General features: G+C 39.8%; 2 protein-coding genes across 4 annotated transcripts; one reads left to right on the top strand and one right to left on the bottom strand.

Annotated features, from left to right (window-relative positions):
- The first annotated feature begins 965 nt into the window (after window positions 1–965).
- On the top strand, window positions 966–14892 carry LOC124405276 (phospholipid-transporting ATPase IF-like). Of its 3 annotated transcripts, none has more exons than XM_046880053.1 (19): window positions 966–1108; window positions 9034–9138; window positions 9245–9499; window positions 9561–9713; window positions 9800–10095; window positions 10181–10395; window positions 10472–10758; window positions 10848–11027; window positions 11452–11599; window positions 11698–11840; window positions 12028–12267; window positions 12405–12547; window positions 12714–12873; window positions 13166–13474; window positions 13598–13784; window positions 13891–14036; window positions 14160–14263; window positions 14419–14641; window positions 14717–14892. In XM_046880053.1, the coding sequence occupies exons 1-19, from the start codon at window positions 1106–1108 to the stop codon at window positions 14777–14779; spliced, it is 3360 nt and encodes a 1119-aa protein (XP_046736009.1). In that variant the 5' UTR covers window positions 966–1105; the 3' UTR covers window positions 14780–14892. The 3 variants fall into 3 exon arrangements, with proteins under 3 accessions (XP_046736009.1, XP_046736010.1, XP_046736007.1); XM_046880054.1 differs by lacking the exon at window positions 966–1108 and adding an exon at window positions 2694–2818 and having other exon boundaries at window positions 14722–14892; XM_046880051.1 differs by lacking the exon at window positions 966–1108 and adding an exon at window positions 2694–2818.
- On the bottom strand, window positions 3022–7254 carry LOC124405277 (2-oxoglutarate dehydrogenase, mitochondrial-like). The gene is made up of 13 exons (XM_046880055.1): window positions 7108–7254; window positions 6583–6793; window positions 6318–6495; window positions 6139–6254; window positions 5911–6047; window positions 5674–5819; window positions 5416–5605; window positions 4821–5042; window positions 4440–4716; window positions 4277–4362; window positions 3877–4201; window positions 3503–3783; window positions 3022–3414 (listed from the first exon to the last, which is right to left on the bottom strand). The coding sequence occupies exons 1-13, from the start codon at window positions 7252–7254 to the stop codon at window positions 3211–3213; spliced, it is 2520 nt and encodes an 839-aa protein (XP_046736011.1). The 3' UTR covers window positions 3022–3210.
- Window positions 14893–15823: the final 931 nt, after the last annotated feature.

The raw sequence follows: 15823 nt of genomic DNA, 5'->3' as shown, positions 1-15823 counted from the left end.
TATCTCTTGATAATCTACAATCAATCATTTGCCACCTGTCAAATATCGCATGCCTTGGTGATACAAACACAATTTAAAAATGTATACTCATGCAAAAATATCGACAATAAGTTCACGTAGTCGAATTTAATCACGATAAAGTTACAAATGCGACCAATCTCTGTAACATGATTCAGGAGACTCAAATTCTGTAGAACATTTACCTAAATTCATAGTCGTTGAATTTTAATTATTAAGATAGATCATTCGTTTGAAACTATGCAATTTATGATAACAATTGCGTTTACATACACTGTAAATTGTAATGTATTAGTAGGAAAAAGATAACCAGACGGAAGTATATATAGTAGATACAGACCACGATGAAAACGAGTGCTCTATACTTTTATCCTAAGTCTCTGACAGGAAGCGGGTTTCCGCACATGTAGGTTCTGCAAATGAGAACGTAAAAATTTATCCCCGTGATAGAGTTGGATCGGCAAATGTGACCTAGCTGCGCGGAATAGCTACGGGTCCAGTTAGCAAAAAACTCAATGTCGCTGGCCAATGGGTAGGGACGAATTCAAATCTTATCAGGGCGGGTATACCGTGACGTTAGATAGCCAAAGATTAGGAAACTTAGTTACGGTCGTGAGTGAGAATTGTGCTTGACGCGTTAGTTGATAATAGCAATCGATTCACTGTCAACCGGCTTGAAAAAGTTTTTCATTACTTAACGCAGCTGATCCCTAGTGTTGTGTCTCGGTCAATGGATTCAATACAGGAATTCATTAAAAATCAGGTGTTGCAAAATAATAATAAGTTATGATTGTCATCGCTTAGGAATAGTCAAATAAACAAAATTGACCCAAGTGAAGCGTATTATAAATTATATTTGCGACGTGCCATAAATCGGAAAGGCAGTGTCGCTATAAACTAAGTTCGTAAGACACGCGCAGTTGAAAAAAAGACGGGACTGATAATAACGAGTTCATTTTCATCATTTATTTATCTATCTATTTATTTATTTATTTTTTATTTAATTCCGAATGAAATGTGCCGGAAATAATTCCTTGATAAAAATTAAAAAACGAGGTTGGTGTCTTAGAAAGACTCATCTGTTCAAATGGTAAGTGCATTGTGATGTATACAATTTTTTTCACTCATGATTGCAATTTCTAAATTTATGAAATTCAGCAGATTTAGAATAGTTGATTCTTTATTTATCGTTACCAATTTCTTTGTTTCATTAGAACTTTACATTATTTAATCATCTAAGGCTATCTAATTGCAAATCTTTTCTGCGATTTGTTTCACGGCTTATTCATCTGCGTCAACGATTTTCGAGTGATAATAAAAATGACTCGTTCCACACCCTGATGGTAATCGAGAATATGAGTCAATGCTATACATGTATGTACAGGTTTTTGATATTACATACCCTGGTGGTGTATGTTGCAATGGAATATATTTTGGCGGCACGTTTATATCGCTCGATAAATTTTTGTCCAAACCTCGTAACTTGGTAGATGAATAAAAATAGAACTCATGATTTCCAGTGACAAATTGCGTAGAATTTGAAAATGATACATCATTGTTCTGGCAGTTGAAACCTTGACTCAAACAGCCACGCGTCAATATCTTCACACCTATACCTGTACACATTACATCCATGTCCTTATCTGTACATATTAGTTTGCAAAGAAAATACGGCTAAAATTCAACGAGCAATCTGACATCGTCAACACATCGACACCGTGCAAAAAGATACTATGAAACCTGAACACTCACGGTCGCGTAATATTTTCAAGATAGGCAATGGTTACGAAAATATTTTTGCTCAATGAAAACGAACGGAGCAATTTCCTAATACCTCCAACTCGAGTAACCCCACAGTAATAAAAGTGATTCAAGTTTTCATAGAACCGAAATATGTTCTGCCGAGCGATTATTTTGAAACTTTTGAAACGGGGAAAAAAATTCAGTTTCCATAGTCGATTCACGTGATAATTAGTTCGATTTTGTTCAGGATTTGTTTGACTGATTTTTGATTAATCAGATAAAAATGACAACATTCTTAACCAATGTTTATATAAAACCGGCGCAGTGTATAGACTTACAATGAAAAGTCTAATTCTATCGTAAAGATTTCATATCAGTTGCGATATACAGGCGTGGGCCGACGATGATTAAACGATCGAATACCTGGAAGCGTAATTCTAACGATCCTAAAAAATCTGTTAATTCGAACATTTTCGATTCTTAAAACTAAGTTTGAAAATTAATGGACGTACGTAATTCGTGTGCGGAATCTTGGTTCCTGAACATTGTATAATTCTAATCAACTTACTGATATGAACGTTCTCGTTTCCGTTCACAAGTCTCAACCTTCCATGTGTGATAAAGTTTCAATGTCACTACCACTCATCGTCGCTAACCGTAGTTAGTTACTTGAATTTTATACTAAAAAATCCTGCTGCCTTTCATAAATACAGCTTTTTTTGTTAAGTTCTACGCTCGATATCACACCTAGTACAATGTATGGCATTATTCGACAAGCCATGAGACGTCTGCAATGCATCAAAGCGTCTTGGCAAGGTGTGAAAATTCATTTAGCATGGTATTCTCCGGTTTGCTATCGTTAGCACGTTATTTGTTCTCAAAGACAATCTGTGCACTTGTAGATTGCAACCAGTTTCAATTCCGACCGTGGTCATTCAAGCTGATACTCAGTTCCTTATTTGCTCGTTCATCTACGTTGAAATGCCGAGGCTCAATGTGGGATAGCAATGACAGTGACGTTGTTTGGTTCATAAATACAGAATACATTAGTTTATTGGTGAGTTCCGATTTTGTCTCTTGAAAATCATTCCATCGCATCGATTCATAAATTAATTCATATCTACCCATATCAAATTAATCATTTACTAGAGTTGATCACAATCTGTGCGTAACCACGACCGAATCACACATCTTATTACTACAAAGCATCACATCTTATTACAGAAAATGTATACTCACTAGGATTAAATTATAACACGGTTAATACCATGCAATATACTGATAATTTAGCAAATTACGGTATCTCGCCTGTTGTTGACGTGTGACTGGGTTTGCCTATTGCATGTTTCTGCCCAGAGAGTATAAAAGTCAGAATTAAAAGATTGTTCATTTTGATGAACTCGTGAATAAAAAATTTGATGAGTGGAAAGTTACTTGAACGTTGCAATTTCATTCTAGGCTCATCGCCGTTTCTATCATTTGTTTAAATTCCTTTTGGTAGATTACTTTGCTACCGGTTGCTGGAGACGCCGAAGTGGCTCTGCCGCCGTAGGCTATTTCATCAATGTGTTTATGCAAGGAGAGGGCAATCCGTTCTCGCACAAAGTGAAAACCACCCTGATTCTTGTGCTCTTCCTGGACCCACATTAATGTCTGTAGACCAAAATATCAATGAAGGCACGTTAGTTTGGCACGAAATTGATGTTAAAAGCGAAGTGCTGGCCACTTGACGATCATTTACCTTAACATTTGGATATTTGTGAACCTCCTCCGCCACTAAACTGTAAGGAAATGGACAAAGCTGCTCGACGCGTATGACAGCTATCGTATCATCCAGTTTCCTCTCAGCCCTCTGTCCAACCAAATCATAGTAAACCTTACCTGAACAGAGGATTACTTTTTGAACAGACTTTGAGTTCGCTGTGGCGTCCCCGATCACGGGCTGAAACGAAGTGCCGGTTGATATTTCGTCAAAGTTTGACCGTGCCTCTGGGTGTCGAAGCAATGACTTCGGGGTCATTACTACCTGAATAAAGCATAACACGATTATAACGATTTCACTTTATAAATCTTGCAGTCAATAGCAGAGAATCAGCTTCTTCTCTTAGGCGATACTGACCAGCGGTTTCCGGAATGGCATGAGTATCTGACGCCGTAGGAGGTGAAACATGTTGGCAGGAGTTGTCGGATTACACACTATCCAATTTATGTTAAACAATTGCCGAGTCATTATTTCCTCGGGTGTTTCTGTCCCGCTAGATCCAGGTTCCTCGCCAGGTAGGTAGGTGCAGTCGTCGTCGGACAACTGGAGGAAGCGTTCCAACCTCGCAGACGAATGCTCTGGTCCTTGGCCTTCCATTCCATGTGGGAGTAGCAGAACTAGCCCGACTTGTCGGCCCCACTTTGCCTCTCCGGAGCATAACAGCGAGTCCAGTATCACCTGGACGTCAAAAATAGAAAGCAAGAGAGTGTCGTAGGGTTTTTCTTGAAGCTGAGATTCGGAATTGTGTATCACCTGGCAGGTATTGGCAAAGTCCCCAAACTGAGCTTCCCATATTGTTAAGGAATTATGATCATAGGCTGAATAACCGAGCTCGAATCCTGCGGATTGTAGTAATGTAAAAGCCAATTTTGAGCTCCGACTGGAGATTCATTATCATTCTTACGCAAGCACTTACCACAGACTCCGTATTCCGAGAGAGAAGAATTTGACACAGTGTAAAGACTTTGCCCCGGGAATATGTTGTGAATTATATTCTTCCATGTCATGTCCTTGTTCTGATCGTGAACTATGTGCTGTCTGTGAGAAAAGGTTCCTCGTTCGACATCCTCCCCGGATAGACGTACGTGATGACCTTCTTTCAGTAAACTTGCAAACGCCAGGCACTCGCACAGAGCCCAGTCAATTTGACGAGCTTTCGTCATAGCAAGCCGGCCAGCCATTACTCTTATCACCTATCACGATAGAAGGTACATACATTGTGCTTTTATCTTATGCTGCAATTTTCCGTTATCTGATTTCTATTTCCCATTGGTACTCATGGTACGGATCAAAGTACCTGCTTGTGAACCTCAATGTCCTTTGGCGGTATCGATACTGCCATGCAAATGGTCTTTATGTCTTCAGAGTCAATTCCAGTCGGCGGAATTTTTGCCTTTGGACTTTGATTCTCGAAGAAATCAGACCATGGTGTATCGTGCCAGTCACTTATATGCATTGTCGTGACTTCCTGCGCCTTTTTAAACTCCGTTTCGCAAGTCTGTAGAAAGTTTTCTTTTTCCTGAAACATGCTCGGGGGTATTGTCAATGTTCGACTTTGATCAGATTGATTTGAGGGTACAGTCGAATCTCTCAATCGGGCCTCTCACAATTTGGCCGCTTCCTCTTAAGAGAGCTCAGCAGCTTCCTCCAGTACTCCAGTTGAACAAAGCGTATAAAGAAATGTTGGAAGAAAATAGCGTAGCTGCTATGGATTTTTAGCGGCCCTATCGCAAGAGGGTATAAATGCACATCGAAATCGTTGGTGGGGGTATACTAATTCTTAAAAATATCCTCCCCCACACCCCCATGACCGGCGCTATTGAGAGAGCTGACTATAAATTCGTTGCGTACACAATGTACATAGTGGCTTATGCAGAAAACAAGCTTCATACCGCCTTCATCTCATTCTCCGTTAAAACGCCCTCGCCGAGTAGCTTGTTACTGTAGATTTCAAGAACGTTAGGAAGTTCTTTAATTCGTTTGTACATTAGTGGCTGGGTGAGCATCGGCTCGTCCATCTCGTTGTGGCCATTCCGACGGTAACCAACAATGTCCACTACTACATCATTGTGAAATTTCGCCCTAGTCAAACGAAATTCGAAAACATAACACCGTTTTGAAAAATATTAAGCAAAGTTAAAAGGATTTACCTATATTCACTTGCCACTTTGCTACAATAGACGACTGCATCCGGGTCATCAGCATGGACGTGAAATATGGGAGCGTTAACCACGCGAGCGACGTCTGTGCAGTGTGGACTGGATCGTGAGTACCTTGGGTCAGTTGTGAATCCGATCTGTTAACGAAATGAGCAGTACGGTGCACGGTCAAAATGGAGTGGATTCAACGGTTGCTGATACGCATAGATAGACTTCCGCATGGTTCACCTGATTGTTGATTACGAAATGCAAAACACCGCCAGTGGTGTAGTCGGAAAGGCTTGTAAAGTGGGCAGTTTCGAAGCAGATACCTTGTCCAGCGTAGGCCGCGTCTCCGTGCACCAATATCGCAAGTGACCGAACTCCTTTTTAGTTTTAGTATGAATAGATTAGCAGAAAGTATATTTTTCCCCGCAATCCAGCACATGCGCATGACACGGATTTTAACCGATTAACCTTTTTCATCATTTTTCGCTACTTGCTCAGCTCGAATGCGTCCTACAACCACTGGATTCACTGCTTCCAAATGAGACGGATTCGGCATTATGGCAACGCTTATCGTTTTCTCTGTTCTGAATGATACGATTGTTAAATAGAAATTTATAGTTTTGGAATTGCCGAAATTGCCAAAATACCTGTCCAATAGTCTCTGGCTGTAAGTACCAAGGTGATATTTGACGTCACCAGAGCCCGAGCCTTCCAATTCGATTGGATTGAATTGAGTGAAGAGTTGTCTCATCGGCTTCAAACAAATGTTCACCAAAGTGTTCAAACGCCCTCGGTGAGCTAGCCCGATCCCAATCGTCTCAACTCCTGATAACATTCAATTCAGATTGTGTAGTTAAATCCATTTTCCTTAAATGCCGTTCCTTTTCGGTGAACGCATCATTTCTATTTTACCATTTTCGGACGACGTTTCGAGACATTCAGCCATTGCTGGAATGAACGACTCGCATCCTTCTAATCCGAATCGTTTCTCACTGCCGAATTTTTTGGCCAGAAACGACTCGAAAGAAACTGCTCGCATTACTTGCTTCCAAGTCCACTTCCTGTGCTCTGTACTAATATTCATTATACCTGGCGTCTCAAACTTGTGCCTCAGCCAGTCCAACTGATTTTAATGAAGCATGAATTATTCCACTGATTCCTCATATTACCGGATGCTCGATACGTTATCAAGTCCTAATCCTTAGGCCAGTTTCGGTAAATTAATTTCCGAATATACAATGATGATCACACATAATTTCTGCTAATGCTCTGTAAGAATACTCTCAAAAATGACGAAATAAATTTATGATGTGCTTTAAATGAAGACTTCACTACACGATCAAAATTTTTGTTGCAAGTGATCTTCTTGGTTTCTCATGTTACATATTCGGAATAAAAAAATCACTAAGTAACTAAGTAACAGACGAACCAACGAACCACCGCAAAGTCTGGAATGTAGGCATATTCAAGGCCGATATGACCACAGTAAATATTATTCAGCCGCATAATGATATCCTTTAAGGGCAAGGTTGGCTTTTTCCCTGCGATGTGCGTGCTCGAACCCAAAAAAAACTCTTTATTCATTTCCACTTCTGTTATGCTTTTAAAGTGTGTACGCACAACGACCTCTGGTGCTGGATTGGACGTTCCTTTCAAATGTTTAGATTCGGGATTTTGTATTCCCAATGGGTCAGTGTCAGCTATCAGATGTCCTCGTGACTGTAGGTGGAGAGTATCGCCGATAAAATATTACCATGTGTGGGGATGATAATCTATGAATGATAATCTATCCAACAAACGATGTATTTAGATGTGAAGTTACAGAGAAAGGTGGCTTAGTAAAGACGCAAAAGGTAAAAATGAAAACTTGTGCATGTTAATACGAAGTCGCGATTAAAACTGGCGAAAAGTAATGGAAATAGTGTCGAACAGTAAATATAAATGGAAATTATGATGTCTAGACTATTCCAGAGAGTTTTCGATCTCGCGGACTAGCAAGTGGCAAATAACCGTCACATCATTGTGATTATTCATACCTGGTAAGCTCTCACGGCTGCACTAATATCGAGAGTTCCAGCCACGTAGTTCTTTCCTTGTAACTCAGCATCACTTTTCTTCCGAATACTGTTATCTGGTGATATTTTTCCAGGTTAGTACAATATTCATTTAACATTTTTGTGCCGAAAGTCTGCGTGGTGGTGCTGGATCTCGTGCAATACCCTGAGGCATGAGGGCATAAACTTACTCACGTTTGATAGATTGGGTTTGAAGATTAACAGGGATCACTGAGGCGCGAGACGACACCTGCAGCATTGGTGGACGAGAGTATCGCTGATCTGGTGGGACACCGGAAGCGGCCTGTCTGAAGTAGGACGCCCACGAAGCGTGAACCGATTTTTCATCCTTCAGCCAAGCTTGGTACATGTCGTCAATATACTGACTGCTGTTCATGTTCATGAAAGAATCGTGAAGGAATTTCTTTTTGAATCGGTTTATACATTCGAAGAGAGGTTTGGCGGATCGCTGGTTAACCACCGTGAAAAGTTTTCCGCCTTGGTTATACATCCTTTCATTGAATATATGGTCGGTCGTTGGAGTTACGATAATCGTACACCACTGTCAACATTGAGATTGAACAGTGTTACTAATTTTATAAATTTTTCCCGCATCGTGCAAAATACTTGTGCACTTGATCCAAGCAAAAAGGTTTTGATCTATCGTTGGACAGAATTTTTCTTGTGTACCGAGTCGCCGATTAACCATAGCTACTGCTTCAAGCTCATAATAACAAAGGAATCGTATTATACGAATACCTACAATCATTTGTTGAATGAAACGATGGAACTGGATCAGAACCAGATTCTCCTCCATGCATAGTTCGTTATCCGTTGTAATTAATAACCTGAAATGTTAGTCTTTCGTGAGAATAAATTATAAAGGGATCGATTATAAGCCCAGTAAATGGAGCTAAAGGCGAACTCTCAACTGGATTCGGAAAATATTGAATCGATCGATTCCGATAGCAATCAGCGAAATCATCCCCAGCGAAGCCGACGAAGATGTATATTTTTTCGAAGACGTAGGAGAACCTATCAGTATCTTTTTGGACAATGTATTACCATATTTCGACTCCCGGTGTTATGTGAAGCAAGTTTGCAACGATGCAAAAATTCAGACCGTATTAAGCAGATAACTTTACCCGTTCTTTGGTTATTAGTATTATTAATAGCTACAGCCAGCGAAAATAAACTACTTTGAGCAATGTATTCACATTTGCTTATACGTCATTTTCAGATGAACTCATCCAGCCACGCTTTTCTCTCGATTTCACGAAAGTAATTCAGAATCTTTCGTACCTTTCAGGGGAGCGGATCATCAACTCCTTCAGAGCATAGGACGATCTTTATCAAACCTGATAACGATCCCAAGGAGACCGAATATCCCATTAATCGAGTCGCTACAAACAAAGTAATTGATTTGTATTTTTGATGTCGAGATCGAATGATTAATTAGTCAACGATCAAGGGTATACTATCAAGACTCCACGTCACGTTAATAATTTTTCAAATTTCAGTACACACTATGGAACTTCTTGCCGAAGAATTTGTTCGAACAGTTCCGGCGAGTGGCGAATTTCTATTTCCTCATCACAGCCCTGATAGCAGTCTCTATCGAGTCGCCAGTATCACCACTAACCAGCTCTCTACCTTTAATATTTGTAATTTTAGTAACAGCCTGCAAACAGGGCTACGAAGATTGGCTTCGATACCGATCTGATCAACGGGTCAATCGTGCCCTCGTTACGGTTATTCGTAACTCGTGTGTTCAGGTAAGAATCACGGTTGATCAAACCCAACTTCATTGTAATAATCTATTGGGTTCTGCTGCAGGATATTTATTGCGAAAACGTCGTAGTTGGGGATCTAGTGAGGGTAAATTGTGACGAAGATGTACCTTGTGATTTGGTACTTCTATTCAGTAGCGATCCGACTAGCAGCTGCTACGTCACTACATCAAATCTCGACGGTGAGACAAATCTTAAGGTAAGCATTGCACTGATGCAAAATTTAATTTCGCGATTCCAAAACCATCGTCGCATTCTTACTCTACTTTCAATGTACACTTTCAGACTTTGCAAGTTCCCAGAATTCTTTCCAGCTCGTCAATCTCCGATATCGTATCGTTGGAGGCAACAATTACTTGTCAGCATCCACTGGCTGACTTGTACAACTTTCACGGTAAGATGGAGGTAAATTTTGGCGATGAAAGAAACACCGGCTTTCTTACTGTGGATAATCTGCTGCTTCGAGGGGCAAGAGTAAAGGACACGGCTTACGTTATCGGCTGCGCTGTTTACACAGGACGAGATACGAAACTTTCTTTAAATTCGAAAATTACAACAAACAAGTTTTCGACGGCGGAGAAGTGAGTAAATGGAGCCTACATTGATTTCGTCATGTTTTCTATACTGCTTCAAGTTCTCATTCGTTCTATTCCGTTGTCTTTACAGATCCATCAACAAATATCTCATTCTATTTATCGTTATACTGGTGGTCCTAATTTTCTCTTCAGCACTGACGAAAGCTCTTCTCGAGTTGAATCCAACCTGGGATGAATACGTGGGAACATCGGACCCCATTACTACGTACACCTTCATAGTTGATGTCCTGGCCTTTGCGATTCTTTACAATTACATAGTGCCAATATCCCTGTACGTAACAGCTGGTAAGTGTTGAACCCTGAAGACCTCCGTAACCGCGGAAGTTTCAGTTGGTATAACGAGTTACTTATAATATTTTAGAGATGCAAAAATTTCTCGGTTCGTTTTACTTTGCCTGGGACATTGAAATGTACGACGAGGAATCGGACCAACCGGCTTTGGCTAATTCGTCCGATTTAAACGAGGAGCTTGGCCAGGTTGAGTATTTGTTCACTGACAAGACCGGTACACTTACTGAAAATCTGATGGTATTCAGGCGGTGTTCGGTAGACGGAAAGACTTACTTGGAACGAGATTGTGACGGCAGTCTTTACCTGCTCCCCGAGAACGGCGATGAAACTTGTGCTGAAAAGCTCACCGTGTGGAAGGTAAGACCAAAGTTTCACCGCTAGCTCTCCACAGTCAGGTGATTTTTTTTTTTCGGAAATAAAAATCATTCGTTTCTGTTCTATGGTAGCCAGAGATTTGGCACTTCATGATTGGCATTACTCTCTGCAACGTTGTCCACATAGCACCGCCTAGCCAACGTGCCAGTATAGTAACTCGACGGTCTATATTCCGGCAAAGTTTTCGGGAAAAAAAAACTACAGTCGTCAACAGCTCGCTACTCATGGACCCGAATCTACCGGAATATCAAGTAAGCTTATAAGACCGAATGTGGGACTGCGAATTTGAGTTTTTCAGTTTTTCAGTTTAACAAGTTTTTCATACTTTGATCACATCGTACAGAGTTCATTTTCTGAAAGAAATTTCCAAATAAATATTCACTCATTCTAGACATCATTTGTAACGCCGTGAATACATACACAACGATATTCTTAGGATTTGATATTTTGTTCGTAAATAATCGCAATTCTATCTGAGGCATGCAAAAATTGAAAAAAAAATCTGCAGCCTTTCCAGAAAAAGAAGATATTTTGAAATATCTTTTGAATGTCACAGAATTTACTGCAACTAATGATGTGTCCAGATTTTTTTAAATTGCTTGTGATTCGTCTATTTTCTATGCAAACATACATTTATTTATTTATTTATTGTGTATAAATTGTAAACATTCGCAGGCAGCATCGGCGGACGAAAAAGCTTTGGTGGAAGCAAGTGCCAGATGTGGAGTGGTATTGCAAAAGAATAACGGTGACGAAATGGAGATACGGATAAACAATGACTTGTTAAAATTTAGGAAACTGGACACGTTTGAATTTACTTCAGGTACGTACCCTGCAATAAGCTGATTTTGTCGAATAGAGAAAAATGTTCCATTTCAACGTGTAATTAATAAATTCTTTACTTTACATATTTTTCTGCAGAAAGGAAAAGAATGTCCGTTATAGTCCGAGACGGTGCTGGAGACATATGGCTGTACTGCAAGGGTGCTGACGCATCAGTTTACCCGTTAATCGTAAAGGGCAAAGTGGCGGAATCGAACAAACACGTCGAGGATTTTTCCGGGGTATTAAAAATAAAGACATGGCTGAAATAATGTAAAACCCAAAATCGAATTCTAAGTATATCGTTCAGCATTTGTCAAATTAAAAGAAAGTAACAAAGAAAGATGATCTAAATCCGTTCTATTTGTAATTCTTTTCTGCGTTTTTATTTCGCATCGTTACCTGATTGTCTTATTTTTTCAATTTTAGCGAGGCTTGCGCACGCTTGTAGTCGGGTTCAAGAAAATTTCAAAATCGGATTACGATCGCTTAATGGTCAGTGTGGAACGTGCTAGACAAATTATTGGCCCAGAACGCGCTGCCCACGTGGAACGATGTTACAGATCGGTGGAAAAAGGCTTAACGCTTCTTGGCGTTACTGCCGTCGAAGACAGATTACAGGAGGGTGTTCAGGAAACGCTGGAGTCCTTACGAGCAGCTGGGATTAAAGTAGGTTAAAGTCTCAAACAACGATCTAAGTATAAGATTAATAAAAAAAAGTGAATATTTCAAATAAATTTTGACAATATCCTATTTTTGCTATCATTTAGAACTTCTCTTATTCTCATTTTTATTTCTATCCTCAGATCTGGGTTTTAACAGGGGACAAGGGAGAGACTGCAGAGAATATTGCTTACCTCTGCGGTCACTTCAAAAAAGGCACCGAGATATTGAGACTAATGGGTGAGGCCACAGCAGAAAACTGTTGCGTAGCACTCACTAGTTTCAAGTAAGTCCGCTGTACGCTGTAATTTTTTACTTTTTTATTCTCATTATTTGCACTGGTCACATCGGTGCAAGTCCTCGTTCAGTTTGAGACTGTTCTATGAGTTAACCAGCAAAAAGCCTCTTGTATACAATAAAACCCTTTGTTTAAACTAACCGTTCGTTTTCAGACAAAAACTTGAATTGGAGCCTTACAAGCAGTTCGGGTTGATAATGGACGGTGCGAGCATGACAACAGCATACAGGGACTGCCCAGACTTATTACGAAACGTCACGATGGCTTGCGAATCCGTTGTGTGCTGCAGAATGTCTCCTCTTCAAAAGTGTGAGGTGTGTAATCGATGCTTTCGAACGCGATTATTGCATAATTAATGGAGCCAACAATGAAAAATCGCAACACACAAGACCGTGAAGTTACGTTTTTTAGATTCACCTAAGTGAGCTACACCGTGTTTGATCGAAAATAAGATTTGCTTCATGTAATCGAGTTTTCTACCGAATCGATGGGGTTGAATTAAAAACCAGAATCATCAGTAGAGGCAAAATCTATGAGGCACGAATGTATTTGATCAGATGCATGCTCAGAGTTGCCGATTAAAATCCTTAATCCTTTTTCTTGCAGATGGTGCAATTGATCAAACAGTCAGACAAACTACCGATTACCGCAGCTATTGGTGACGGAGGTAACGACGTGTCAATGATACAACAAGCTCATGTCGGTATAGGCATAATGGGAAAGGAGGGACGTCAGGCGACAATGAGTGCCGATTTTGCTTTCGCTAAATTCATGTTCCTCCGACGGGCTCTCCTGGTACACGGTCACTGGTACTACATACGTATAAGCATTTTAACACAGTACTTTTTCTACAAGAATTTAACCCTGGTCGTGCCCCAAATATTCTTCGGCATACACAGTGGATTTTCTACTCAGGTAATTGGTGTTTTCATTCGCGGTTATACTCGATTACACTTTGTTCTTCAACTCCCTTTTTTCGGTCAATTTCGAAGATCACTGATGTATCGTATTTTTTATACGTTTCATTTTTGTCACCAGGTGCTATTTGATAGTGTTTATCTAATGTGTTACAACGTGATATTTACTTCAATTCCCGTACTGGTTTACGGTTTATTGGAACAGGACCATGTAGCAGACGATCTATTGAAGTTTCCTCAACTGTATAAATTGTACAAAAGAAATTATTTACTAACAAACAAACAGTTTTGTTTGTGGATGGTCAGTGGTGAGTATGTATAGAAATAGTGTTCAACTTTGCCCTACTGAAAATTTATGCGAATGTCTTCCGAACATGTGCAATCGTTTAAATACGGATGTATTGCTTTTCGAAGGTATGTGGCATGCATCAGTATCGTATTTCGTGCCCTTCGGTTGCTGGTGGATCAATCCCGCTATTTTATACGACAATACCCCAGGTGGTCACTGGGCCTACAGTACCTTGATTTACTACGTCGTTATTGCGGTGTCTAATATTAAGGTAAAAACTGCAAGAAAAGAAATCCGAGATACTTACGTTTGTCTATAATGCTCGGGAAATTCAAGCACAGTACTTAGTACAACCATTTTAAGCCTCAATATTCATGTACAAATATTCTTTCAGCTTCTGTTACACAGCACGTATTGGACAATTCCTTTTACAATCAGCATAGTATTATCTTGGTTGTCATTCATTCTACTCTCGCTAGTCTATTCATCGTTAGGGATGTAAGTATAAGAATTCTATCTAGCTGTGAAAATTTTCAAATGTAATCACGTGGTTGCAGAAATGCATCAGAAACCTATGCGTGTATTTTAGAATCTTTGAGTAGAAGGATGGCTGGAGTGGAAACATTGACTTCACCTTGATCTTTTGATTTCAGAGTGTACGACGGAGACATAGTCTATGTAATGAATAAGTTGTGCCTATCCATAACGTTCTGGTTGTTGACAACTGTTACAGTGGTAATCGGTTTATTACCGGATTATGCGATTGTGTTGTACAACAGTTATCGACCAATGCGAGTTCACAAGAAAAATCTGCGCAAGAGTCATCAGAAATCGGAAATTGAGGATTCGTCCAGTGGCAATGGTCACGCTGGAATCGTAAGTTCAATTCACTGGTTTACTACGTGATAGAATAAAAAGCATCAACGGATTGAGTTTCCCTACGTATTTCAGGGAAGGCGACTACTCAATTTTTCCATGCGGAAGTACAAACTCTCATTCACCAAAATGAAATGAACAGTCCGAGCACCTCGTGACGAAGGGTGATTCGCAAGAGCTTGATTATGCTTGGCCTGGAAAGAACAATACATCAAAACCAAGTGAATCGACTTTCATCTTGTATATTAATTTTTGTAGACTTAAACACGAATGAAAAAGACATTACGTATAAATATACATTTTTTTATCATTGTTAGGAAAAAATGTTACAGTTTCTTCGACATTATATTGACCAAGTGTGATTGAAAAACTGTATGCCAGTGAGAATATTAGTTGAAAAGTTATTGAGATCATGCTCAAATTCGTTTTATTCATATACTGCCAGAAAAGAATTTTGAGATAATTACTATGACGAATGTATGGAATATATATCAGCCGTGTGAATCTCCCTGAGCCTGCGGTAGCGTGGTAAAATTATTGGGACGTATCCCTCGCTGAAAAAAAACTAATAATCAGCTAATGATTCTTCAATGTTGTAAATGTTTCCGTCGTCTTTGTCAGCGTCCGATTAATCGAACAGGCTACATTGAAACGATTTTCCGAGCACAAATTTTTGCTTCAAACATCGCAGAAGAGCAAGGTTATACTCCTTGAAAATTTTCCAGTCAGAGTTTGGGTGATTTCGTTCAATGTTAAACTTGATTCTTTAATACCCTACGCTGACGTAATTTTGGTAGGAGAATCGATAGCGCGCAGTCTACGGTCCCTGCGAGCAACGAATTAGAAGTGACGGGCATGAGACATGATATTTCCTTGTATTTATAGCGTAGTTTTTCAGCTGTTAGTCCGGTGATAATGTGAATCGATTTTTGCAATCTGCTTGGTCAACTAGTCAGGACGATGTTGTTTGATTCCAGACCAAGACAAAAAGGTTTTCAATCACGAACGGAGAAAGGATCCCTTCAAAATTGTACAGTCAGGGTTTAATGACTGGCAAATGATGCTCGACTTAGATCTTGAATTCACCATGTCGATGTAATTGTAAGAAAAAAATCGATTTAGGGTAATCCGAATACGATGCGGAAAACGGATCAAAAGTTACAGTCAAAAAGCGTAACGTTT

Source organism: Diprion similis, chromosome 4 (assembly GCF_021155765.1).
Source record: "Diprion similis isolate iyDipSimi1 chromosome 4, iyDipSimi1.1, whole genome shotgun sequence".
In the NCBI taxonomy this organism is placed as follows: Eukaryota; Metazoa; Arthropoda; class Insecta; order Hymenoptera; family Diprionidae; genus Diprion; species Diprion similis.
This window is presented reverse-complemented; position numbering and strand designations above follow the sequence as displayed.

Bases quoted from the DNA above. Each gene is read 5' to 3' on its own strand.
- LOC124405276 (XM_046880054.1), top strand. From the start codon at position 2,756: ATGTGGGATAGCAATGACAGTGACGTTGTTTGGTTCATAAATACAGAA. The intron at 11,600-11,697 runs GTACGTACCCTG...ATTTTTCTGCAG, and splicing joins CACGTTTGAATTTACTTCAG to AAAGGAAAAGAATGTCCGTT. The intron at 12,268-12,404 runs GTAGGTTAAAGT...TTCTATCCTCAG, and splicing joins TACGAGCAGCTGGGATTAAA to ATCTGGGTTTTAACAGGGGA.
- LOC124405277 (XM_046880055.1), bottom strand. From the start codon at position 7,254: ATGAATAAAGAGTTTTTTTTGGGTTCGAGCACGCACATCGCAGGGAAA. The intron at 5,820-5,910 runs GTGAACCATGCG...TTTCGTTAACAG, and splicing joins ATTTCGTAATCAACAATCAG to ATCGGATTCACAACTGACCC. The intron at 4,717-4,820 runs GTACTTTGATCC...CTATCGTGATAG, and splicing joins ACATTGAGGTTCACAAGCAG to GTGATAAGAGTAATGGCTGG.